The following is a 27897-nucleotide window of genomic DNA, read 5'->3' as shown; positions in this document are numbered from 1 at the left end:
CCTTGATAATGGAGATCAAGCTCTGCATCTGAAGCTACCTCTGCGATTCATTCATATTACAGTTAAATCAACTATGCAAGTTTGATATAGTACTATCATCTATTAAACATGTGACCTGTTCCTAAAAACTTAACTTTATCCAGCATCCGAAACCAGACTCAGCATTCAAGCCTGTCAGGTGCATCAGTATCATAAGACACACCATCCATGGAAGTCTGGTGAAGTAAGGACAAGTAATAACTAAGATATCATCATCAGAGGGCACCTGTTTCAAAAACTTTATTTAACCAGCTCTTAAAACCTTAACCTCCTCCAGCATCCGAAACCTATTGCTCAGATTCAGCATTCAAGCTTGTCAGAAGCATCAGTATCATAAGACGCACCATCCATACAAGTTTGGTGAAGTAAGGACCAGTAGTAACTAAGATATAATCATCAGAGGGCACCTGCAACAAAAACTTTAACCAGCTCTAAAAACCTTAACCTCTTCCAGCATCCGAAACCTATTGCTCAGATTCAGCATTCAAGCTTGTCAGGTGCATCAGTATCATAAGACGCATCATCCATACAAGTTTGGTGAAGTTAGGACCAGTAGTAACTTAGATATTGCTATCAATGGGCACCCACAACAAAAACTTTAACCTGCTCCAAAAACCTTAACCTCCTCCAGCATCCGAAACCTATAGCTCAGATTCAGCACTCAATCCTGTCTGGTGCATCAGTATCATAAGGCACACCATCCATGCAAGTTTGGTGATGTACGGACCAGCAGTAACTAAGATATTGCTATCAAAGGGCACCTGCAACAAAAACTTTAACCTGGTCCAACAACCTTAACCTCCTCCAGCATCTGAAATTTAGGACCCAGATTCAGCATCCAAGTCTTTCAAGTCCATAAGTAGGTCCAGATGCATCACCCATGCAAGTTTGGTGAAGATAGGACAAGTAATAGCTTAGATACAGGACCTGCAACAAAAACTTTAACCAGGTCCGGACGCTGACGCCGACGCCGACGCCGAGGGTATAGCATAAGCTCTCCTTGACTTCGTCTCGGTGAGCTAAAAATTGAATTAAGCAATTTCCAAAATGTTAATGTGAATCATGAGAGAAAAAGCAATCAACTTCACAGAGAAATGATTTAAAATTTGCTACTGTACACATGTAAGAATGTATTAAGAAGACTGAATCTTTATAAGCAGGTTAGATTGGGGGGGGGGGGGTGAATGTGGAGTATAAACATTTATAATTTGAATCATTTATTGTTATTAACTAATTTTAACTTGTCAATGAATACTACTTATTGATCCCAAGGTAGAAATATGACCTCTGATCGTATCTCAATAGATCATTTGTCAATCATGCAAGGTGTAATGTAATTTTTTTTAAGAATAACATTTTTTACCAGTTTATAAAAGTTTTTAGACAGCCAAATTATATTTTGATTTTAATAGATCATTCGACAAGGGAGGGGGGGGGGGGAGAACAGTTTATATTTGAGTTTGTTTGGGAGTGGGGGTTCCAAGTCATATATTTGACAATTTTTTAATGTAATTTAAAATAAGACTAAGCCATACTATAGTCATGAACATGAATAGTATAGACCAAAACACAAACTAATACATGTACATGTATATATACATAGGAAGTATTACAAAACAGATGATTGATCTATATCTGGGTTCTTAAATTGAATCATATATCATGTACATATTATATTATTGTTTCTTTGTTCAAGGCATTTAAGATGGTATGTAGGTCATGATCCCAAGTGCTCTTCCTGAAATTATCTAATATCATAAAAACCATTGAGATCCCCACCTTAATTCAAAGATATTATTCCTCCTTAGGTCATGCAGGCGCATCAGATCATTATGGCATGTAAGTCATGACCCTAAGGGGTCATCCTGACCCCCTTAGAATCAGAAATTGTCAATTATCTTTAAATTATTGATGTTTGATGATCCTATCTCTATTTAATCTTTATTAATTATTAAGTCTCTTGAATGAAGTTTGGAGACTTATTGTTTTTGTACGGTTCTTAATACATGTATTATTATTCTTCATCTTCTTTTTCTTCTTTCCCGCTCTGAACTTGTTTCTCAGAGATGGCTGAACATAATTGTACAAAACTCTAGGATATGATAGGCCTGCAAATCTAGTTGTGCACCCTGGTTTGATTTTGCTCATTTTGGGTTAGACAACCACTTTTCGGGGGAGGGGGGGGGGAGGGGGGTGTCAAAAGGGTGTGGGGTCTAACATTGAACCTTGTAGGAAGAATCGTAGACTCTATTGTAAATGGTAACTTGAAAATGGACAAAGATAATAATATAGGGTTTTCATAATCATATATTGGCTGTTACTGGCAATATATAGGGTTTATCAGATCTGACCCCTGGGGTCATCCCCACCTCCAGGAATTTGAAATTACCATATATCTCAGAAACTGTTATAATCATGACCCCTAAACCATATATATTCATGTTTCTGATGTCAAGGGGCATCAAATGTTATGTAGGTCATGGGCCCTGTGAGTGGTCCTGACCCCCTCAAACAGCAAGTCCCTTAATATCTTCAAAACAGTTGAGATCCCCACCCTTAAACCATATATATTCTTGTTCCTTGTGTCAAGGGGCATCAAACGGTATGTAGGTCATGGGCCCCGGGGGTGGTCATGACCCCCCTTGAACAGGAAGTGCACGAATATCTCGAAAACGGTTGAGATCCCCACCCCTTAACCATTTAAATTCTTGATCCTTAAAGGGCATCAAAAGGTATGTACCAGTAGGTAATGGGCCTCAGGGTTAAATTTAATTTTTCAAAACCGTAATGCACATCTATGGAACAGTTCCTATCATATCCCAAGATATGATGTGTCTATCCATTAAATCATAAAAGGAGTTCTAGGATCTATGTTTTCTTGAAGTGATAAACGTCATTTTTCTGCTACTTTTTGACTCCCGGGATGAAATTTAAATTTTTAAAACTTTACTGCACATCTATAGAACAGTTCCTATCATATCCCAAGACCCAAGATATGATTGTCTATCCATTAAATCATAAGAGGAGCTCTGGGATCTATGGGTTTTTTTTAGTGATAAACGTCAATTTTCTGCTACTATTTGACTCCCTGGATGAAATTTAAATTTTTAAAACCTTATTGCACATCTATAGGACAGCCCCAATTATATCCCAAGAGATGACATAGCTACTCCAAAAGTTGTAAGAGGAGTTCTGGGAACCATATTTTTTTTTGCAAAAAAACGTCATTTTTTGTTGCCCACTGATCCCCTTAATAAAAAAAACAATTCTGGAACCTGATCACGCCTCAATATGACACCCCCAATCATATTCTAGAAGATCATTTGGCTACTGCCAAAAAATAAAGACGTTTTTGAAACCAGTTTTTTTGTAAAAAAAACGTCATTTTTCAGCCATTAAATGACCCCCAGGACAAAAATGAAAATTCCGAAACCTTATTGCGCATCTATAGGATACCCTAAAACATATTCCAAAAGATGATTTGTCTACTGTTGAAAACGTAGGAGGAGTTCGAGGAAGAAGGTTTTTTGTGAAAAAACGTCATTTTTTACTAATTATTTGACCCCCAGGACTAACAGAGAATTATTGAAACCTTTTTACAAAACAACATGATACCCCAAATCAAACTCCAAGAGTTCAGTTTGCTGGTTTATAAGATGTAAGAGCAGTTTGAGAAAGTAAAACGTGACAGACGGACGGACGGACGGACGGACGGACGGAACAGGGTAACAACAATATACCCGAACTTTCTTTAGAAAGTGCGGGTATAATAACACCATAAATTAACAACCCCCCCCCCCAAAAAAAAAAAAAAAAACAACACAAAAAACCAACAACCCCAAGCAACAAACAAATAAATTCTAAACAAACAATTTTTTTTTAAAATCCCAAACCCTGAGATAGGTATTAAGAATGGTTGACTTACTATTGATGCATGAATAAACTTCCTCTCCTCTACCCGGGTTTATTCTGTCAAAGAAGCTTCGATTAGCTTGCATCAATACAGTGACAGCACCGTATATGCTGTCAGCATTACATTTGAGAGGATCGAGGCTCTCTGCAGCGCATTTTATGTATTCCCATCCATGTCTGCAACAGCGAAAAAAATGATAAACATGTACAAATATACTGTAGATTTAAAAGGAGTGTTTACATCAAGCGTATTTTGGTTTAAAGGAGGCTAAGTTTTTAAAATCATCGTACCTTCTTAAAATTATAAAAATGATTTTAATTTTTATTAGCTGCCAGCAATTATTTAAAAGACAAAACATATATATGTACATATGTACATGTATATATTAGCTTTCTGTTTTGAATATTTTCCAATGTTCATACCAAGCTCTTCTAATTTAGGAGACCGATATACTATAAAAAATGGCCAAGATTATCCAGACCTCTCAAATTTAGAAAAATAAAATCTACCTATCACAATCAAAAGGGATAAGGATGGGATAAAATCCACACTTTGCTTGAATCGTAAGAAGAGGAAAATCGTCATCCGCACAGAGAGTTCTACCAAGAGTTGTATTTTCTGGACAAAAAAGAAAATAATATTAAGTCATAAACTATATCATAGCCTAAATTCGTGTATATCATTATGAGTAAGATCCATACTTGAACAAGCTGTTGGGATTGTAATAGAGGCGTTGGAATCCAATAGATACTGGCTAAGTATTTTGTGAGTGTCTTCGATGCCACAGTTAATATCACGGTTCTGCAAACACATTATCATTCCCCAGTAGGCACTGAAAATGTAAAATAAAGAATCGACACTAAAATATTCACAAAATGATAAATTTCATCAATGATTTCTAAAAAAATTTTGTTTCACATAATTCGGCTGATCGTTTTAACTTTTTGCTTTTTAGAAATATTTAATACAAATAGCAATCTTTTTGTCAATAACGTGGATATTGTCCTCAATAGTTCAAATACACAAATGCTAGAAAACGAAGTCACTGTGCAAACAAGCAATGGTGTAGAACCGCTATACATAGACTATTTGCCGAGTGATCATAACCAACATAACTATGATAATGCATCGTTTTATTTCATTTATCCTTACCTGCATATTTCGTTTTCAGACAACTTCAGATTGTAGATTGAGCCATTGTACTTTTCGAAAATAAAGAACGTTTCAAAACATTCTCTGTATTCTGGCCTTCCAACCTCTATAAAGCAACTTATATTGCCAGGACCTGAAATGTTAAATGAACTTCAAGTGCTAGGTAGGCACACTTAAGTATACCTTTATGCAAAACAATTATAAAAAAAAAACAGGTTGTTTTTTTGTTTTGTGTAACTATTAAGAGCTTTTCTAAGTAAAACTATATAAACATTTCAATTTACAAATTTCCTCCTGAAGTATCTAATTATATTCAGAAACTATTCTCCATACTGCGTACAATGTCAGATTACCCATATTCGACTATATTGTATTATTTATTTTTGATGATTTTTAGTCGTCATCATCCAAATGCAACGTACATTATATTGTATACAATACTGGTTGAAAATTATCAGAACATGGTTATTAATCAAATAACGTACAGCTATCTGGTTGGAATTTCAGTGGAAGACCCTTGTAAACATCAACTGCATACATTGCTTTAGCTTCATTCCGAACCAATGAAGGACAAGTAACGTTGTGTTGTTTTTCAATTCGCTCAAAAATGCAATTAAACGTTAATTGCAAAAAGCTGAAAAAGAGGCCAAAAAATAGAATGTAAACTTTTTTTACTAATCTTTTGTTAACCCGAAGTTATAAAAGCTATTTTTTTATATGTTTAATTAGGCAATGCAACTCGCAAAAAACTATCTACAATAGTGACAAAGAATAGAAAAGTATTATGATTAACTATGATCGCCATTTTATTCAATTAATTTATTCAGAACAAAGTAAGCAATATCGATTTGAAACTGATGTATTTCTGTGCGAAATCAATTAAAGACCAAATTTTATTTTAGAAACTGAGGTTCATAAAGATTTACGGAAGCAAACTTATTCCTTTATTATGCTTGACTACTTCCAAGCTCTTGATTGGATAATATCCAACATTTTGGAAAACATAAAAAGGTTTAATTCATGCGACCTTTCATGTGAATACAACATTGCTTTTTTTCTTTTTTACATTGAACTTGGTCTAAAAGGATATGAAAATGCCTGTAGTTGTGTTCAAGTTTATGACTTTAAACAGATATAAATTAAAAAGAATTATCGGTTTAAAAGATATTGCAAAAAATCTGTCAGATTTCAAAATTTTGTTTAAATAAATCATCGAATCACATTAATAAAAACCAATTAATCTTTACCTGCAAACTGCTCCATATTGGGTTGCCGTCATTAAAAACTTGTAATACGGTCCAATGCAATGAATTCCTTGAGAAAATATCTCCGACTTACTTTTACATTTTGAATCTGTGAAAATAGATTATAAATTCAATGATTTCTCAACGGACTTTTATTTTCATATATGTGGTTTCTTGAAAAGATAATAGATTATATATGCAAAAATACTTAAATTCAAAATCAAAATATGTAATCATGTTTCATAACAATTGAATTGTTTAAACTGTACCATTGAGATACACACCCTTTAAACTTATGGTTGTGAACTCGGATGTTGTTGTTGTTGTTGTTTCAAAATAACCATATCGCTCAGAGCCTTAAAAACAATACATATCAATTCGAAACAAGAAAAAACATAATTATGCAGGCGTCAGAAAAACGGCCTCAAACAAAGTTATTTTCTGAACAAAAATATTTAAAATGAAAATGATCCAGTTTTTGCATTACATGAAAATGTCACTAATAAATAAGGCAAGAGTATTCCAGAAAAAAACTCAATATCAAATATACTAAATCATGTACGACTTTTGACAATCATATGTAAATAAGTGTCGTTCAATTTTACTTTGATAATGAATAGATTTTTATATCTTCTTATATATTTCATGAACCTATAAATTCAAAGTCTGTGAACATTCATAAAGGATAACCAATTTTGTTGTACATTTATATGAATATTAAGGTCGTCATGACTGCTTTTTTATATACTGTATACCGGGTAATTTTTGCCCCGTGTAATTTTCGCCCTTCTACACTTGTATAGAGTTTCGCTCCGGTTTGAATTCACCCTGACACAATTGTGTTTAAAGAGAGATTACTTGAGACATTGGGATTCGCCCAGTCTTAAATTCGCCCGCGAGCAACGAGGGCGAAAGGGGCGAAAATAAAACGGGGGCGAATATTTCCCTGTATATAGTTTCCATACATTTTGAAACATGCTCATTATTTGTGTATTATATATAAGACTTCATTCACGCTGTGAATAAAAATATTTATTTTAAAACCCGTAATTTTTTGAAAGTTTTCAAACATTTTAGTTCTTTTCATGTATGTCTTGGTTTATTTTTGGTTCAATATTTATTTTTGGCAAAACTTTTTTTTTCTATAACAATTTCAAAAGCAGTAGATTTTATTTTTTGCCCTCTTTCATTTCTGACAGTCACAGGTATAGTGACAAGTTTGAAATAATTCTTTGCACTACGTTAACTCTACTTCTTACATAGCATTGGATTTATGTTAAATGGCAGTGTTTTGTTCATCTGGAGCCCGATTGTCTGCACAAGCTCTCTGGCATCCTTCTGGGAACACGTCCTGTTTGCCTCAACTTCTGTTTTATTGATGATGCAATCAAACACTTCCACGATATATCTGCAAAAAACAAAGATATCAGTCATATACCAAGCATATAAAATGCATGAATTTGTAATCCATTGTCAAAGGGTACCTGCAATATAGCTGATGTAAAACTTATTTCACAAATGCTAGCTTTGTCTAAATCCATTACAATTATGACGGAATTACTGTATCAGGTCATATGAACGTACCCACAAAATGCGGTTGCGTTTTTCGCTGATGAAATAGTGAAAAACAAAGGTCCAATGCAGGGCAGTATAAACATGTTCATTTTGTTAACATCTTGACAAGGGCTTGGTTCTGTTGTCACAAGGGTTGTGCTGGCTGTAGTCATTAATGGTGAAATGGAATTTACAGGCGTTGTGATATTAGTGACGGAGGCTGGTGTGGATTCTACCAAAGGCTTTTCCAGAAGAAATGTGCCTAAACAAGAATATAAAACAAATATCCAAAACATAGAAGAGTGCTTCAATAATAAAAGTTTAACATTTTTCATAGATTGTCATTTTTTTTATAAACTCCCTGTTTTCTGGATGAGTATTTCATTAAAAGCCAAAATTCACTATCTGAATATATTTCAAGGATCACATACAATAAATTATTATCGCAGAATGTAACAATAAGTTGGTAGGTATTTTTCTTTACATTTACATCGTGAATTTTATATTAAACTAGTTCCAGTACATAATATTCACAAAGATTATCATGATTTCATATTTAGTAAAAACCCATAAAATCACTCACAGAGTTCTGGACTGAACGGTAATGGCAGTGTTTTGTTCATCTGCAGTCCGATTGCTTCCATTAGTTCTTTTTTATCGTCCAAAGAACATGTTACGTTTCCATCGTTCTCGGTTTTGTTAACGATGCAGTCGAACACTCTCATCATAAGCCTGAAAAGAACCAATTAAGAAGAAAAAATATTTCGGATAGTTTTCTCACCAATAATATGCAAAATTGATCTAGAATAAATATTTGTAATTAATATACATACCCACAAAAATTAGTTGAATTCTTGGTTGACGAAATGAATGAAAAGACTGGACCAATGCAGGGCAGGATGAACATATTAACTTTGTTTAGATCCCGACATGGGCTGGGTTCTATTGTCGTCGGGTTCGATGTAGTTTCGGTCGAAATTGATATCGTGGTATGTTTTGTTGAAGAAGAATCGATTGAGGATCGAGTACTGGTCTTGGTTGCAGTACTAGTTGAGGGCTGGGTACTAGTCTCTGTTACAGTACTTAATGTAGTACTTGAGGGTTGAGTAATGGGTTCGGTTGTAGTGCTTGCTCGTTGATAACCTACAGTATTGAACATATAAAAACATACCGAAAATATTTATATAATTTATAATAATTTTACGTGAAAATGGTAGCATTTCTTAAAGAAAAATTCATTTCCAGATAACTACAATCGTAGTGTATTTATAACTCATTTCTTTATTTAAAACACACAACAAACAAGAAAAAATAAATGTACTAACAATCCGCGGGGTTAAACGGAAGAGCCAATCTCCGGTGGATCTCTGAACCGTGAAGCTGAGCGATACTGGCATCATCTGATTTGGAACATGTGATATTTTCTGAGGATTCTATTCTATCTATGATGCACCCGAAAACTTTAAAGAAAAGCCTAAAAAAGAATTATTCGATTTGAAAAAAAAGATCATAATTTTTCAAAATGATAATCCTGAGTATTAAAATTATTTGATTTAATTAAACCTGAATATAAAATTATAACTTCTCAAAGTGATTTTTCTGTGTATTTTTTTATATTCATTTCTGATTTAAATAAAGTAAAATATGATTTAACGTCAAGTATTAGCAGAAATTACTCATACCCGCAAAATGATGTGAATTTTTTCTCCGATTTCAATGATGAAAAAACAGGACCAGCACATAGCATCAATTTGACATATATTAGGTCTGAATCAAGACAGAGACTTGGTGGTGATGTAGTGGTAGTTTCCACTGTTGTGGTTGACGCCATGAAACAGTCTGCGGGTTTGAAAGCGAGGCCAAATGTCTTTTCCAAGCTGATACTGTGGTTTGATATGAAAATTTCTTGTTCCACTTCATTGCACGAACCCTTGAGTTTTTTCCCCATTTCGGTCATGACGCAGGAAGAGAAAATCTCAATACCACTAAGAATATTATGAAAGAAAGGAGATAGGAAGAAAATGTTAAACCATCAAACAGCAATTTGGAGTGGGATAAAAATAAATAAATCCAGTATTATTTAGAGATAAATTAAGATATTTTCAGTTCGAAACAAATAACAATATATCAATATTACATGCAGATAAATTAAGGAATGTCTTTCAGTTCGAACCAACTATCAATATAAGCAATATTACACGCAGATAAATTTGCGAATGTCTTTAAGCGTCAAACAAATTAATACATTTAACTTAATAAATAAATATACATTCACAATCAATAAACAAAGTTTATAAAAAAGGGAGATATGGCAATGCTACCATTAATATTTGTTCAAAATAAGATGTGAAGATACATATCACCAAGTCAGAATAAATACATGTCTCCAAGCAGAGTTTGAAAAACTGACAGAAACATTGAAGAATGGTAAGAAGGTCAGGCAGAAATGAGAACAGCAATTGAAACTAAACCACATACCTGCAAAATCTTTCAAAAGATGATTCCTTGAGTAACTGGCTTACATTTTGATGGAAGAGATCTAAACAATACAATCCCTTTGCCAATAGTTCCACACGGTCTTGACAAGGTGAGTATCGCGCTATTCCAGCAAATCTTGCAATTCGTATATGTTTTTCTGACATGTTATAACCTTAAATTAGATAGCATTAATATCGACAGATATGAATATTTACGGAATTAAAACATAATAATCGTACATGCGTAATCTACTGTAAAAAAAAACCCAACAACCCATTAAAAGCATTCATTTATATCACTGAAAATCAATTTGTTTTATTGGACAATTTCTAGTCAGAACAAAACCCCAGAAAATCTTACAATCATTAAGGGGGTCAAATTTGAGTTTGAGAGAAGTGGTAAGATCCGCCCCGTAGTTGCTAATCATCTTCTCCTTGTCGCCCTCTCTACACCGGATGCTGTAATCGGCTTCTATCTTCTTCACAATACAAGAAAAGGCCGCCTCTATTACACTAAAATATGAAGTGCATAAAATAAGAGAAATTAAGCGCATTGGTATTCAGAAACAGTTTTAGAACTTCCTTTACTTGGTTACCATTATGTCCTTTTAAGGCATAGGTTAAAAATTGTACAATTTCAGAATTCATTTTATGCGAAAACATGGTCTTTAGCAATTCAAAATTTACTTTTAACCTTAACAACATGTAAAATTAAAACAAATCTTCATATTTAAATGAGCTATTTTTATTTATGTATGTTTTTTTCAACCAGAGCCCCTTTTGACTTTTTCAATACAAAACTATGAAGGACGGTGGTCGTATACCATACATTTATGTCATTGAACAATTTCTCCAGCACAATTTTCATATGATATCAATGTAGCACATTTCAATTATTAGTACCTGCAGAATTCTACTTTATCAGTGGCAATCGTCATATTGATATAGAGAGGAAGGAAACAGAAGTATGCTGCTGACGTTATAGTGGCGCTGTCCTGGCATTTAGCCAAAAGTGGAGATTCAGTGGTAGTGGTAGGAGTGGTAGTTGTTATATAACCTAAAACATAAAAATTACCACTCATAATCTTAAAATTCACGCCATATTAATTGAATTTTGCAAATTTATGGTAGTCTATAAACAACTTAGTAAATACATATAGTTTTAGTAATGAATGAGAAATAACACACAAGTCAGCATCTTACATTGTCGGGGATCTAGGAAAGCAGTGGAAATAGAGCGGAGGTTTGGGCTGTAAGTTTCAATCACAGTATCCTTGTAACTGGCTGTGCAAGTCACACCGTGCTCAGAACTGATGCTGTCCAGAATACAGGTAAACACGGATTCTGTCGCTCTTTGTAAAAAAAAAAAAGACCAAGGATTTAAAAAAAAAAAGAAAAATAATAGATGCATTTTCATGCACGATGAAATCAGAAAAAAAGTTTTCACTTTCACTTACCTACAAAATGCAGTCAGATCATTTGTTGTAGAAATATCCATATACCTAGGAAGAGCGCAGACCCAACCTTTGGAGAGGATTAATGTGGTATCCTTACAGACTGACAGTGATAAAGATTCTGTAGATGTTAATACCGGTGAGCTAACTGTAACAGGAAATGACGTCACTCGAGATGGCGTCTCAGGCCCAATGGTCACGGGAACAACAGATATTCCATCGCTGCCTAAGGAACCTTTGTGAGTTACAAAATTTAATTTCAAATTTCAAAATCTAATTTCAAATTTTAAACTTAAAAATTCAAATTTTCAACAATTTTCAAAATCATGCATTGATGAGCACTCACAGTTTGTGGGATTAAATCCCAGTGGAAGTGATGACTGTAGAGTTGGACCGTAAAACGAAAGCGCGTTTTGTTGATCACTTCTGCTGCAGTTTACGCCATATATGTATCCGATATCACTCAAGATACATTCAATTACCCCGCCCACAGCTCTGTTCAATAAAAAAAAGTGATACTATTCATTTACAAAAGACGGAAAGTTTGTCAATGGCTCTGCAACATTTTCAAACCAAATAATATTATTTACTAAATGAGTACTGATATATATAATTATATATATGATAAAATCTCCTGTATTTTGATAGTTAATTGATCAGGTCTTTTAGTTGAATTTTGTCGAAGAAATCTTTGTAAAGAGATAAATATATCCTTGAAAATATCCACGCCCCTAGCCTCGCTATCATAACGCACTCGCTGATACTTACAGACAGAACTCCGGTAGGTCGGATGACGTCGTGAGGTTGCTATACAAAGGCAGAGCACACTGCCATCCTCTAGCCATGATTTCTGCCTCGTCATGACAGTTTAGCTGCAAAGGGGACAGCGTAGTGGTTGAAGACACGGGTGTGGTTATTGGTACAGTCATTTGTGAAGATGGGGGTAGTGTTGTTGTGCTTTGACCAGTAGTCCATGTTGTTGATGTGGATGTGGAGGTTGTCTTCGACTCAGGCACTGCTGAACTTGGTATGTATGGTGTTGTAATGGTAGTTGTTTCAAACTCGCCTATATATACCAAAGTTCGAAAACATTTATTTGTAAAAGGTATTTTATTCAAGAAGAAGCCGTTGAAATATTTGATACAACCTACATTTCGTGGGTGCAAAGCTCAGGCTTAGGCTAGATTGCAACGTTGGTCCGTAGGACAAAATAGCAAGTTCTTTGTCTTTTCCGCTACAAGTGACCCCAAACTCTGATTCTATTTTGTCGATGATGCACTGGAAAATCTGATCCACAACTCTAAAATATTGCCAAAAAGTGTCAATCAAATACTTACATACTATTGCATACATGTATTTTGATATTCGGTCCTTTTTTATGATATACATGTATAGAGTAATGAAAATAGTAACTAAATGGACAATTTTTTCTTACCTGCAGAATGTTTCATTATCTTTTGCTGTTGAGATTTGTTCAAAATAAGGTAAAACACATTGTAGGCTCTTATCAAGAACAACTCCACTATCTTTACATTTAGCGAGTAATGGATTAGGGGTCAAACTGGTGGTAATGGTTGAAACCGTTTCTGACAAAGTAGATATAGGAGTCGAGAATGGTGGATTTGATGACGTCATTTCCGGCGTTGACATCACAGTAGTGGTCATTCTCTGAGTAGTGGTAACAATGTAACCTATGATATAAAGAAATGCGTTGTATACATCAATTGGTTTCTTTTACGAACGTTCACACAATGTGTTAAACATTTACAATTAGGAAGTTATAGTAAAAAAGATAATTCATATAGTTTCTACAACTTTTAGATTTTGATAAATTAATCATAGAACTTTCAAATCTCAAGAATACTCACAATCTGCTGGATTGTTCTTAAGGCTGAACGCATTCGTTAACATGGGGCTGAATAATTCTAAAGCAATAGTTGTATCGTTTTGGTCACACGACACATTGAATTGCTTTTCTATCCCATCCATAATACAATCAAACACATCTTTGACGATACTGTAAGACAATTAAAACTTAATCATATAAAACAATGCATTACAAAATGTAAAATATCTAAAAAAAACCACCGAACTATTTAGTAGAATTCAATAGTTTTGAAACCGCGCTACAAGTGGTATATAAATGTCGCATTTGTACTGACAGTTATTTGAGAAGTTTTGTCACTATTATTTATTAGGTTTTTTACTCGTTTGGCTGTCTATGGAAATTTATCTATAGACCGTAGTATCGGTAACGTTAATGGAAGGCATGCAAAGCCGAGCATTATATTCATTGTATGTTAACAACCCGAGAAATTACAATAACAGTAACAAATTAAAGTAACAAACCTAATGTGGAGGACAAAAACATAAGGTAAATTGGTATATACATGTTTAAAGAAAGAAATGCGATAAAAATAATTTCTTGTGGTCAGTTAAAGAAAATACTTAAAACTCGTGATGACTAAAACTGTTACATGTCTTTTGCATCGCATTTTTAGCATTCTCTTACTTTACCTGCAAAATTTGTCGAAATCAAGAGCTTTAGTAATATTCATAACTTGAGGCACAACGCAGTTCCAACCCTTGGTGATGATTATATTGCTCTCCCTACATTTACTTCGAGGTAAAGATGTTGTCACTGGTGTTGTCAAGGAGGTTGTTGTCATTGGTGATGTCCTGGAAATTGTTGTTGTTGTTGTCTGAGTTTGTAAAGTGGACTGGGTCGTTGAAGTGGTTTCTGAAGATAACAACAACGGCTGTTAAGTGTCTTAGCGTTCCACTATTTTATTTATTGAAACTATGAAACTTTCTGAAGAAATTGATAAACCGATTATCCTTGTAGTCTATATGTTTTAATGTTTCCATTAAGCATGTTTAAGCACTATATCATGCTTATTTTTTTTTAAAATCGTCGGTCCTATAACACACCATGCCGTGCAGACAAATGTAATACCGCGCTACTATATTTGTGTGTTAAAGGACCGACAGAAATAAGCATTCAATGTTTATATTTACATTTATTTTGATGTTTATTTGTATGACTTATTTTTGTATCACCGTTTTAAGCCATTATATACGGTCTTTGTAAGGTATATAAATAATTATAGATATAACAACCATAAAACATGCTATAAACCGGGAAAACTCTTTCTTGATATCATATTTATATGATTTAACGATTATCATTCAAAAGTATATATCAAATTGGTTATTTAAGTTTGAACGTTTCATTTAATCTTCCATTTAAAGCCTATTCAAAACGCGTGATGACGTTTACTTGCTCAAACGCCATCGTCAGATTTAGACGTGTATTATTGAAAACTGAATGTTACCGGTTCCCTATGCAAACATTACGAGGAATATACACCGAATGTAAATATTACAATATGATAAAAGAAGCCCATGGTTCTCATTGTTCACCTGACTAACAGTTCTCATTTTAGTTCATTTCTGTTTCCCTTTCTAAATTTCTCATAATTTTTCATTGCAACCAAACTCTCCTATCATATCGAAAACATATTTGAAATTTTCCCAAGTCCAATATTAGATTATAATTTTGATGTTCCATACATAATTTTCAAAAATTCAATCTACTGACATATAATTGCATGCTTTTGTGCATATCTAAGATGAAATTGGAATCACAACTAGTTGGTTATGCAATCCTAATTTCTATAAATATTATGCTATTTGTCTCCATCAAAGAGGGCGCGCAGATATATCAACATTTCAACTTTAGAATAAAGATTATGTTGGTTAAAGTCGTTTTATTTGTATAGATGTTTAAAAAAGCCCCATTTTAAAAATGTTTTTAGTCATAAGCGATACCTTGATATGACACCGTGGTGGAATCTGGCGTTGAGCTAAGAGTTGACTGTACAGTTGTCTCCACAAAAGGTCGGAAATCACCTACAATTAACATGAATCAATATAAGTTTACTTCTTCTTTAAAAAAACGACAAGTCTCACATTTCCGGACCTTTGTCATAGAGCTTATTAAAACACATTATACATTTACAGCTGTATTTTGCATGTGGAAAAGACAAGAGAGGTTTCGAATAATAATCAACAACACCGGTGTTAATTACAAATTGATAGCTCTTACATTGTTTTAAGGAGTAAGGCATCTCAAACGTGCTCTGCAAAGTCGGTCCGTAAATACCGGCCACCGTTTCCACAGTCTCAGGTAGACACGTGACGTTATAGTCCGTTTCAACGTTATTTACGATGCATGTGAATATATCTTTCATAATCCTAGAAACAAGAATGAAATAAAATTACAGATGTGTTTATTTTGTTAAATCGTCTTTCATCAAAAGAACAGCTGTTTAGGACTGGCTATGTACTTTGTCACATGTCCATATGTACTAGCCCTCTTATATTAAGTCATTAATGTTAAGGTTTTGCATTTGGCTGTGTAAATTGATATGTAATTTTATAGAAATGTAGATCAAAAAACTATCTATTTTTGCAAACACTTACCTGCAAAACTCACTAGAAGATAATTTTGTTGTTAAATCAGTGTAATATGGAAGAGCACAAAACCACCCTTTTGTTGATATTGACTTTTTCTCCTGACAAACCGGAGGTTGGGCAGCAGGTGTTATTATTGAAGTAGAACTAATTAAAAGTTGAGTCGTTGTTGGCAGAGTTGTTGTGGTTGTAGGCTGTATTGTTGTAGTTGTAGACTGTTTTGTGGTCGTTGTTGGCTGTGTTGTGGTCGTTGTTGGCTGGGTTGTCGTGATTCTTGGTTGGGTTGCTGTGGTTGTCGGCAGTGTTGTTGGGGTTGTTGGCTGGGTAGTTGTAGTTGTTGGCTGTGTTGTTGTGGTAGTTGGCTGGGTTGTGGTCGTTGTTGGCTGTGTTGTTGTGGTAGTTGGCTGGGTAGTCGTGGTTGTTGGCTGGGTTGTCGTCGTTGTTGGCAGTGTTGTTGTTGTTGTTGGCTGGGTTGTGGTCGTTGTTGGCAGTGTTGTTGTTGTTGTTGGTGGGGTTGTGGTCGTTGTTGGCTGTGTTGTTGTCGTTGTTGGCTGTGTTGTTGTGGTAGTTGGCAGTGTTGTCGTCGTTGTTGGCTTGGTAGTTGTGGTTGTTAGTTGGGTTGCGGTCGTTGTTGGCAGTGTTGTTGTGGTTGTTGGCTGGGTTGTGGTCGTTGTTGGCTGGGTAGTCGTGGTTGTTGGCTGGGTTGTTGTAGTTGTTGGCTGGGTTGTTGTGGTAGTTGGCTGGGTAGTTGTGGTAGTTGGCAGTGTTGTCGTGGTTGTTGGCTGGGTTGTGGTCGTTGTTGGCTGGGTTGTTGTAGTTGTTGGTTGTGTTGTTGTGGTAGTTGGCAGTGTTGTGGTCGTTGTTGGCTGGGTTGTGGTCGTTGTTGGCTGTGTTGTTGTTGTTGGCTGGGTTGTTGTTGTTGGTTGTCTTGTGGTCGTTGTTGGCTGGGTTGTTGTAGTTGTTCGCTGTGTTGTTGTGGTAGTTGGCAGTGTTGTGGTCGTTGTTGGCTGGGTTGTGGTCGTTGTTGGCTGTGTTGTTGTTGTTGTTGGCTGGGTAGTTGTGGTTGTTGGTTGGGTTGTGGTCGTTGTTGGCAGTGTTGTTGTGGTTGTTGGCTGGGTAATCACGGTTGTTGGCTGAGTTGTGGTCGTTGTTGGCTGTGTTGTTGTGGTAGTTGGCTGGGTAGTTGTTGTTGTTGGTTGTCTTGTGGTCGTTGTTGGCAGTGTTGTCGTCGTTGTTGGTGGGGTTGTTGTAGTTGTTGGCTGTGTTGTTGTGGTAGTTGGCAGTGTTGTCGTCGTTGTTGGCTGGGTTGTGGTCGTTGTTGGCTGTGTTGTTGTTGTTGTTGGCTGTGTTGTTGTTGTTGTTGGCTGGGTAGTTGTGGTTGTTGGTTGGGTTGTGGTCGTTGTTGGCAGTGTTGTTGTGGTTGTTGGCTGGGTAATCACGGTTGTTGGCTGAGTTGTGGTCGTTGTTGGCTGTGTTGTTGTGGTAGTTGGCAGTGTTGTTGTGGTTGTTGGCAGTGTTGTCGTCGTTGTTGGCTGGGTTGTTGTAGTTGTTGGCTGTGTTGATGTGGTAGTTGGCTGTGTTGTGGTCGTTGTTGGCTGTGTTGTTGTAGTTGTTGGCTGGGTTGTTGTTGTTGGCTGTGTTGTTGTTGGCTGTGTTGTTGTGGTTGTTGGCTGTGTTGTTGTGGTAGTTGGCAGTGTTGTCGTCGTTGTTGGCTGGCTTGTGGTCGTTGTAGGCTGGGTTGTTGTAGTTGTTGGTTGGGTTGTTGTGGTAGTTGTTTGTCTTGTCGTCGTTGTTGGCTGTCTTGTGGTCGTTGTTGGCTGGGTAGTTGTGGTTGTTGGCTGTGTTGTTGTCGTTGTTGGCTGGGTTGTGGTCGTTGTTGGCTGGGTTGTGGTCGTTGTTGGCTGTGTTGTTGTAGTTTTTGGCTGGGTAGTTGTGGTTGTTGGCTGTGTTGTTGTGGTAGTTGGCAGTGTTGTTGTCGTTGTTGGCTGGGTTGTGGTCGTTGTTGGCTGTGTTGTTGTAGTTGTTGGCTGGGTTGTGGTCGTTGTTGGCAGTGTAGTTGTGGTTGTTGGTTGTGTTGTTGTCGTTGTTGGCTGTGTTGTTTTAGTTGTTGGCAGTGTTGATGTAGTTGTTGGCAGTGTTGTAGTCGTTGGCTGGGTCGTCCGTGTTTCCTGTGATGTTGTTACTGGAGCTGACGTAGTTGCGTTCGCTATAACAAGAGTTTTAAGAGGGTATGGTCACAATTTTGGTAAAAAAAATTTCCTGTTTTTATTATGAACAAAGCTTTAATAGAAATGGATTTCTGGTGATCAAATGATTAGCAAGATACAGGGCTCATAATACTTTGTAATGTAAACAAGGCTCGTGCCCTGTTTCTGTTTACAAAGGTTCAATATACCAGTAAAAAAAACTTTTTCAAGCTAATTTGTTTTTGTCTAATTTTTTATTCATTTTAAGCATAGATAAACAGTTCCTAGCGTTTTACGCATTCATTTTAGGTCTAAAACTGGAATTTTAACTTCAGCATTCAAAATGTAAACAAACGCTTTGTTAACATAGCAAAGAATGTCAAACTCTGTAACTCGTTTATAACTCAACAAATGACACTCGATTGCCGGTCAAAGATGTCTTACTGAAACATTGTAAATATCAAAATCGGAAAAATAATTTTCGACCAAAATCGTGACCTTGCCCCTTTTACATGATAAAATGATAGAATGATACATAATAAACCTGATAAGCGGATGACGTTTTGTATTTCTTCATACCTATAGTCTGATTTTCCACTGACAGCGATATCAATTTCTGTAGTAGTCCAGTCACGGCTTCTTGAAGTTGGCGGTTGGCTTCACTTTGAATGGCTTGGATAACCGATGATACCTCAATTAATGGCGTGTCTTGAGTTGTATTGACCGTCATAATGATTTTGAATATGACATTTATACTGCCTTTCCTAAAACAAAGTCATAGAAAATTTGTTAATTTGGATATTTTTCAATGTACGTAAACGATTTCAGATGTAGAATTTCAACTTTGTTGACTTACCGGAATCCCATAATTTTCACATCGAGGAACTCATTTTGAATAGAATTCATCAAGGAGGCCAATAGCTGGAATTAAAATGTGAAATATTTTTCGTGGTATGGAAAAGTTTTATTCTCTCATAGGGTTAGTCATGGCGAAACTGGCTACTTTCCTGAAATCAGCTTTTCCACATTTCTTACAAAAGTTGCATTGCATTTGCAAACTTAATCAAAAAGGTCGGTTGATCAATGATATTTGTAAATCACATATAAACCACTTTCATTTTCAAAACTTAAAGAATATTCCTTATTACAAATAATCATTTGTGCATTGCAAATGCAAAAAGAAACTTAGAAGGAAAAAAAACACCAAAGAAACCAACAACCCTTCTAATCAAATAAAAACACGCCCCCAAAAACATTAAGGTGGTATGGGTCATCTGTCGATATTAATGTGTATTAAAGTGAATTATAATCAAAATACTATCATCGATTTTGAATTTTCAAATTTTACAATATTGTAACAAAAAATACGTTTTTAAATTTTTTGGAAAGGTAAACATTTTAAAATTCCCATACGTATTCGAACTCATGACTAACAGATTAGTAGTGAACCCTCTAACCCACTGCTACGTGACCATTAAGGGAAAGAGACTATTTATAAAATAAAACTTGATTTTATTGTTTATTTCGATAAGTAGTACGTCACAACATGAAAGAGTCCCTTGCCATGCACCTTAAAAAGTTTTGCGCTTACCAGGTTTCCACTCGCGAGCGCTCGCCAAAATCTTCTTTCCCTCTTATACAAACGTTCGCCAGCGCTCGCGAGCGCCCAATCTTTTGAACAGGCCTCATATTTCTCTTACCTCTTCTTTCAGACGGGATGTGAGATTCTGGAAAAGTGGTGACGTAGGATCGGTGAGAGCGTCGTTCCACGCCTCGTTAAGGGAGAGATCGCCGATGAACACAACAGGGGCTAGTGTAAAACAAAACATCAACATGGCGCAATCTGCGCCCAAAAGAAGAATGTAACTTCTCTGCGAGTACTCTTTAAAGATGATTGAAGAAGGTTGCAATGAATGGTTCAAACGATCATATTCAAACCTACTAATTCTACTTTACTTATTACAATTCTAATCACTGCATCACCCAAACATCTACTTGAAATTTGGACACTTATTTTGATTCACGATATAAAAAATTCAATTCAACTATTTTGTTTGTTTTTGTTTTGTTTTTGTTTTTGTGTTGTTTTGGGGGTAGATATGCATAAAAATCGAGACTGCTAGTCATTTGTGTATGTATATGATAAGAATTTCAAGATATCAACGTCATGGACGTATTAAATTTCAAAACTTTCGACTTTACGGTGTTAGGCACAAAATATGAGCATTTAGTTATAAAACAACAAGACTAAAACACACTCCGACATGGATATAGCTCCATTTCATTTTGATCACGCACTGCTATAAAAATATCTAAGAAAACACACACGAGTATTTGGGATGTTGTCAATAGGACTTTGCAGTGTTGCTCCTGAACCATTAGGGGAAAAACGTATTATAACTTAATCGAATATACGGAAAAACATAAATGGAAAGACTCGCAGTCATTGAGAATCGATTATGAAAAGAAGGAGAAGTTTAAAAACAAACCAATTTCCTGTGACCAACGAGCATGCATGATCGTATTATTTCGACAATCCGATCGGATGGAATTCATGGAGCGAGGCTTGATAACTTTTTGAAAGATGTACAAATTAGTAATCTAAATATTTTACATTTAAAAAAATGGAAAAGAGACTCTGATGTCTATCTTTAGTCTGTTACAATTTTCCATTTTGTCACTTTTTGCTTTTTATTTCCATATCAATGAAAAATTTCTATCAAGGATGCTTTATAAACATGTCAGGTTGGGAAACTTTGCCCCCCCCCCCTCTAAAAAAATATGTTTATGGATTTTTTTTCATGAAGACATGAAAGTACCGGGTTTTAAAAATTGTTGAAAAATTTACAATGTATCCTGAGAACTGAAGTAAATGAATAGAAGATGACGGATTTCCCTACTATTAAATCCAATTATATATATATAATATTTATTGTCATTTTTATAAATTTAAAAGTGGGTTCATATTGAAATTTTGGGACTTTTTTCCTGATGTCTATTTTAACTGTTTTAACTGTTCTTCGCTGAAATGATTATTCATAATAATAATCGACAAAATTTATGGAGCGGGAACATATGGGACATATCATAGTCTTTTTCCATGAGGTATATGACTGTGCTATATTCGGTTTTGAAGCTATATCAGCAGTCCTATTAATATGTTTCCGCTGTTAGAGCCTGAGTGTTTTGATTCATTTAACTCTGTAACATTTTATTTTACCAAATCTGATCTTGAAAAAGTAAAATACCAAAATAAAAACTTACGTGATTTCACGGAAACAAATATTATCCGACTCTTTTCCAAATAAAGAGTATCCTCTCATTAATGAGCGGATATATCTTAAAAACCGAATTTAACACTTTTTGAGAATTTTCGAATAAAATGTTACGAGAGCTTCCAATCAAAACACTCAAAAACAAAATAGAATTATCAGTTTATTATAACCGTTATTTCCCTGCATTGTAAAAAGTTCTTTAAATTGAAAACGTCTCTGTTCACTCGTCGTTTACCATTCACCAACTTGATTGTTATGCTCTCCGCCATAACTGCACCGAGGAAGCCATTGGTTCGTGTCGTCTGCTGTCTCGTCACCTCGCGCTCAATCGTCTGCTGAACGTCCGTGACGTTTACACTCAACATATCGACCTGTCCATCCTCCTTCACAACGGTATAAAAAGTGATCTTGAAGAAAACTTTGACACTGCCTGGACTGTCAAAAATATTTAAAGCGTTCATGCATCATCATTTCGATCAAATTTTAAAGAAAAAGAGGACAGCGAATCTTGCATATGTATACGTGCAAGATTGCCGACATTCGTAAAATTTAAGAATCGGGAGGAATGAATGATAATAAATTGTAAATTACCTGTAACCTGTGACTTTACTATTGTTGAAGATATGTTTCATAGGACTAGTGAGAAATGCAGTATCTATCTATAAAAAAAGAAAATACCTTTAGCAAGATTCTATTCTCTTGTAGGTAAATCGCAACATATAACGACAGGTTTCCTTCCAGCAGCAACACATCAGCATACGTGTATAGTCAAATGGAGTTTGCCATACCTCATATACAATAGCTTTGGAGAACACTTGATATTCAGAGGATGCTGAATCGTTGAGGTCAGGTGTCCAAGATTTGTTTAATTTCAAGGATCCAGAAAATACAATTGGAGCTACAAATAAATTAAGTGGAAGATCTACAAACGGTATGGTATCGTTGGTCTTGGCATCTCTTTTCTAAATTTTAACCTACTCTAGAACAAAAACGATTTTTCTCTGAATGCTTTAACTAAGGGGATGTCATAAACTTTGGCTTGAGTGATGTATCAAAATGTATGAAATAAAACACAAGAAATGAACAACAATGTTAAAAAGTTCACTTGGACATGAACTTGGTTTTTACTTAATCAAATCTTGTGGGTCACAAAGGATTTGGTTACATGACCAAATAAATTTATATCCCTGTACACTTTTTAACATTGGTTTTCAGTCCCTAAAAGTACCTGTTGATAAAGAAGCAGACGGCGGCGGTGTCGTCTGCGTTGGTGGTAACGTTGGTGACGTCGATGTTGCCTCCGTTGAAGCTCCTGCCGCCTTTGTTTGAGTTGACGTCTGCTGTGTCGTCAAAGTGTTTCGGTCAGTTTGAACACGCGTCGTGGTGTCTTGCTGCTGTGACGTAGCCTGTGATGTACTCTCCGTCGTGGGTGTGAATGGTTCAACGGAAGCATTTTGATGCATTACCCCGTTGTTATGTTTTACCATGTGATTATTAAACCTGGACTTGTCTGAAAATAATAGCAACTACTGATTATAAATGAAATATCATCAATTGAGCTGCAGACAGAGACAACGCATTTTACATTTGAATTGAGGGGACCTTGCCGGATTGCACAAACGCGTTGCAACCCCCCACCCCCCCCCCCCGACCCCCGAAAAAAAAAATACAGAACCGGATACAATAAATTCCTCTGTTAGTTGAATCTTAAAATAATAACGTGTGTGTGTCAATATATTCTGTTGATTTATTTTTTGTGAGGAAAAAAACCCTCCCCCACCCCAAACATAAACACACACGGTTCAAGAATTCAAGGTTTCTCAAAGTTAGTCTTCTTTGTGTGATTTGTGTGATTTTTTTTTCTTTATTGGCTTATTGTCGAAATATTTCAGGGTAGGCCTTGCCATCGATACTTCAAAATATGGCCATAAGGCAGAGATAAAATTACCATTGATATTTTTTGCTGTATTGCTTACAGATTTAAAGTACTATTTTACCACTCACCAAAAAATCATAAGTAATTTTGACCATATATTTTTTTCTAATTTTAATTACCGATCGCTGAAAACATTTCATGACTCACCAATAAAGAACAAGAGTGCTATCGCCACAACGATTACATTCTTTATTTGAAATGTTTACGGATTGGAGAAGTATTTCATCGCTCACCGATGAAGTAGAAGGAGAGTGCTATGGCTACAATGGAGAGCGCCACCAGTCCCAGTATCCCCATCACGATCCAGAACCTCTGCTGTCTGTAGGTGTTACACTCCATCATTGACCGCAGGCTCTCCGTCCCATCTGAGGTAAAAAATGAAGTCAACTACTATAGGACATTAGGGAAATAAAAGATTACAGTCATAGGAAGTGTGATAAAATTGTATGCAAAATGATTTTGAACACTAAGTCTTATTAAAAGAGCGTGTAAATTATAAGCACATTTCCTAATCAGCTAAGCTGGTACTCATGACTTTTAAAAGAAATATTTAATTTGTTTCAAAGAAAAAAAAACCCCTTACAAATAGATCAAAACACTCAGTTGTTTTTTTTTATTATGGTAAAATGGCAATGTGTGTGAGTCCTAAAGTTTTGAGACTTTGTAAAAGATATTTTTAAATATATGCAAAATACCTGACATGTTAGGATCAGAGTCATGATAGTTTCTCTTTAGTCCGCCTGGAGGATATCCACGAACAACAGAGGCGGGTATCGATTTTGTTTGACTTTTACTGGGCGGCATGTTAAAATGATAGAATCTAGGAGTCCGATTATCTCCCTTTGAATGCCATGATTGCGGTATGGGAGCTGGCTTAGGGGGTTTCGTTGTCTTTATACTGTTGTTGATATTGTAGGCCTCTGTTGGGTCGTATTTATAATTATCTGTGGTGTCATTGTGGTACCAGGGATTGCTCTGCCATCTCTACAAACGAAAACAAAACAAATAACTTATTCATATATTTATGGAGAGAGAGAAAAGAGAGAGAGATATATATATGTGAACTCCCCCCCCCCCCCCCCCCCGGCTAATGAACCAAAAAATAAATTTCGTAAATTATTTTTCATTTTGCATTAAAATTCCTGTTTTTCAAGATAAAACAATCATATGGAAGATATGCGTCATTATTCATTGTAGGGGTACCCTGTTTACATTCAATCTCGCACACTCTTAGCTCCGCCCAATATTTGAAAGCCTTTCAAATGTACAAGCGCAATCAGATACATTTTTTTAGCTGGTCAATGTACCTTACTGCGCTCATATGTATCTTTTTAAAAGATGCAATAGCCTTGGGTGTACCACGCGTATCACGTGACATCCATTTCGGTAAGCGTGTTCGACATGACTATATGTATCACTAGCCTTCATTTATGAGAATACATGATTTGTAAGTTGTATTTTCATAGATGTCATCAGATGTCACCAAAATTTTCAATTCACTCAAATCACTCAAATCACTCAATTCAATCCTCAACTCAAATCCTTAAAGACAAGTGCATAAACTTGAGATAAAAACTCAGTTTCGAAGCTGAGTATTGACTTGAGGAAAGTTGGTGACGGCAGGGCCTGGCTCCACCGTCACCAAAGTTTTTATATCCCTCAACTCATTTGTCAACTCAAATCCTTTAAAGAAAAGTGCATAAACTTAAGGTCAAACCTCAGATTCAAGGCTGAGTCTTGACTTGAGGAAAGTTGGTGACGACAGGGCCTGATCAATAAGTTTTTCCTCGATTGGTGAGATTTTGCGATAAACAATGTCACGTGATATCAAAACTAGTCATGTTCGGTCTGCTTAATTTCTTCATACCCATATTATTACTTTATACCTTTCTCGTCAGTCGTCTGAGCAAACCTGAATGCCAGTAATAAGTAATAAGTATATAGAATCGTTTTATTACTTCACAGGCAAAGGGATATCACTCTGAAATATTTTGGGGCTTAAAAATTCAAGGTATGGTTGAACGTTTGTTTAAAAATTCAACTCAAATAACGTTACGTCCGCCATGTTGCCGTATAAATTTTGACGCTTGCCGTGTAAAGAGATTTATAAGGCAATCACGTGACACGATTCATCTTATGACGTCGAGACATTCTAGTCCGAGGCAAAACAATCTTCATTGTACTAGCCCCCATCCCCGGCCAAGTCTATGAATTTTTATTCATTGAAAGGACAAAGTCACAAACCAGAACGAAAGTTTGCATTACTGGGTCTGCAAAATCAACAATAATCCGTCAATTTTACAATATAAAACAATCCAAGCTATCAACACTTATCAAGATATGTCACTTTCCTTCACTCTAATTTGACGTTATTATACAAAAAATCGTGGCGGATCTTCTGCAATTTATTGTATAGAAACGGGGCCGCTGACATTTGTGATAGGATATCATATTTTAAAGAAACCTTTGCATAATTAGTTGAAAATATAAATCAAAACAGTGGCGTTGGAAGCAAATTGAAAGGGTGGGGGGGGGGGGCTAGACTAATCCTCAGAAATTTTGGCAAGCCAAAAAAAAATCAAAGTACTGAGGAACTGATGGGAGTTGATTTTGTCGATGTTTATTTATTTTAAAATCAATGATATGTTATTTTGCATGACAAGTACATGTAATTTCTAATTTGAATTACGCATATTTTTATAATATGAATTTTTGGACTTTTCGACAAGAATATCGAGAAACCTCCATATGAATCATGTTAAATAATATTTAAAGATAAAATTAATTCAATCAAACTATGTATCAGTAATAGAAATATTTCTCGAAAATTGTATGGATCCACGCAATATTGAACTCTAGTCTCGTTCAACCAAACGCTCGGCTGACACCGTAAATCTCCGACAAGGATTTACGGAGACAGCCGAGCGTCGAGTTGAACGAGACGCTATTGAACTCTGGCGTAGGAATACATACGACTACAAAAAATATTTAAATTGTTCGTACCATTTAAAATCTAACTATTTTCAATGTATTCATAAATAAGTTTCCTTGAAAAGCGATGCTTTAGCATACATTACATCGAATTTATCAATTATTTTCAAGAACTAAGTCTTCCCAGCAGCAATGATTTGTGCTGAGGTCCAAACACTGTTTCACTTTCGGTTTGTCTGAGTAACTGCATAGGAGAGTTGATTAAAATCAACTCCCAAAAAACTAATTCCCAAAATCATTAAAATCCTAATCCGGGGGGGGGGGGGGGGGGGAGGTCGTAAACTTTAAACTCTAAATTTTCTAAATTCCCACATCTTTTCAACAACTGTTCAAGGTTAATTAGGAACAATTATCTTTGCTGCGACAAAAAAGGGGGGGGGGGGCTAAACCCTCTATGATGCTATGTGCCTAATGGTTAGGTCTACCTTTGCAAAAAAAGTGGGGGGGGGGGCTAAGATTCAATAAGGCAGGCAAAAAACAACAATACCAATATGTTTATGATATTATGTCCTTGATGTCATTGATAATATACATTTGTACATATAGGGTACGATTTCGAGATTTTCTGGCTTCGTTATGACACAAACCTTTGACTGTGGAATCTTCACGGCTCTGGAATGGTCGTGGTTCCTTATCAGCTTCATTTTATAGTGATCCTCCTCCACCATCCCCGGACAGCCCGCCACCTTACACGCCCAATAGATCTTCCCATGGTTCTCATGGTGGTAACGGAATTCTATGTTCTCGTGAAGCAAAGTAAAATGTCTGCGCTTCTTTTCATCTCTGTCGATCCCCAGCATTATGACTGTCTTTTGCAATGGTTCCTGAAGATGCGCAAGGACAGATATAATCGCCTTAATTAGCCATGTCCAATCTCACGGTCTGCTATCCCTGTTAATGGCGCCTGGAAAACACTGCTCAGGTGAACCCGTGTTCAGTGAACCAAACCCGTGTGTTCGACAGGTAGTTTAAATACCCGCGTAAATCTTGTATGGAAGTCCAGCAGGGTACGTACGCAGCATTCACAATGTTATATCAAGTGGATGTGTTGCCTAGTCATTGCCAGCATATTTACTTGTATTGTTTTATATCGTTAACGAAGGCAAAGTGTATGATTAATCCACAAACGTGAATTTTTCTATGGAAAAAAAATCAAGCATAGTTTATCAAAACAATTTACTGTATTTTAAAATACTGTAG

The 27897-nt window shown here is 35.8% G+C and overlaps 1 protein-coding gene across 1 annotated transcript in view; it reads right to left on the bottom strand.

Moving 5' to 3' along the window:
* The window catches only part of LOC105320444 (mucin-5AC), a 54641-nt gene extending 26992 nt beyond the window's left edge, over positions 1-27649 (bottom strand). The window contains exons 1-37 of the mRNA XM_066068553.1: positions 27285-27649; positions 24402-24690; positions 23940-24071; positions 22999-23280; positions 22559-22668; positions 22362-22429; positions 22006-22205; positions 20196-20305; positions 19352-19416; positions 19075-19259; positions 16319-18515; positions 15942-16090; positions 15665-15745; positions 14351-14573; positions 13702-13850; positions 13269-13524; positions 12985-13133; positions 12602-12899; positions 12180-12328; positions 11837-12068; positions 11583-11731; positions 11283-11436; positions 10741-10892; positions 10381-10552; positions 9585-9887; positions 9228-9376; positions 8736-9045; positions 8486-8634; positions 7933-8164; positions 7608-7756; positions 6633-6704; positions 6352-6457; positions 5590-5738; positions 5105-5237; positions 4654-4784; positions 4462-4570; positions 3965-4128 (exon numbers count right to left, since the gene is read on the bottom strand). Of these exons, the coding sequence (XP_065924625.1) occupies positions 3965-4128; positions 4462-4570; positions 4654-4784; positions 5105-5237; positions 5590-5738; positions 6352-6457; positions 6633-6704; positions 7608-7756; positions 7933-8164; positions 8486-8634; positions 8736-9045; positions 9228-9376; positions 9585-9887; positions 10381-10552; positions 10741-10892; positions 11283-11436; positions 11583-11731; positions 11837-12068; positions 12180-12328; positions 12602-12899; positions 12985-13133; positions 13269-13524; positions 13702-13850; positions 14351-14573; positions 15665-15745; positions 15942-16090; positions 16319-18515; positions 19075-19259; positions 19352-19416; positions 20196-20305; positions 22006-22205; positions 22362-22429; positions 22559-22668; positions 22999-23280; positions 23940-24071; positions 24402-24690; positions 27285-27497 (8320 nt within the window). The 5' untranslated portion in view covers positions 27498-27649. The remainder of the gene's footprint in view (positions 1-3964; positions 4129-4461; positions 4571-4653; positions 4785-5104; positions 5238-5589; positions 5739-6351; positions 6458-6632; positions 6705-7607; positions 7757-7932; positions 8165-8485; positions 8635-8735; positions 9046-9227; positions 9377-9584; positions 9888-10380; positions 10553-10740; positions 10893-11282; positions 11437-11582; positions 11732-11836; positions 12069-12179; positions 12329-12601; positions 12900-12984; positions 13134-13268; positions 13525-13701; positions 13851-14350; positions 14574-15664; positions 15746-15941; positions 16091-16318; positions 18516-19074; positions 19260-19351; positions 19417-20195; positions 20306-22005; positions 22206-22361; positions 22430-22558; positions 22669-22998; positions 23281-23939; positions 24072-24401; positions 24691-27284) is intronic.
* Between the last annotated feature and the right edge of the window lie 248 nt (positions 27650-27897).

This window comes from Magallana gigas, chromosome 8 (assembly GCF_963853765.1).
Source record: "Magallana gigas chromosome 8, xbMagGiga1.1, whole genome shotgun sequence".
In the NCBI taxonomy this organism is placed as follows: domain Eukaryota; kingdom Metazoa; phylum Mollusca; class Bivalvia; order Ostreida; family Ostreidae; genus Magallana; species Magallana gigas.
Note: the sequence above shows the minus strand (reverse complement) of the source record. Positions and strands in the feature narration are given on the sequence as shown.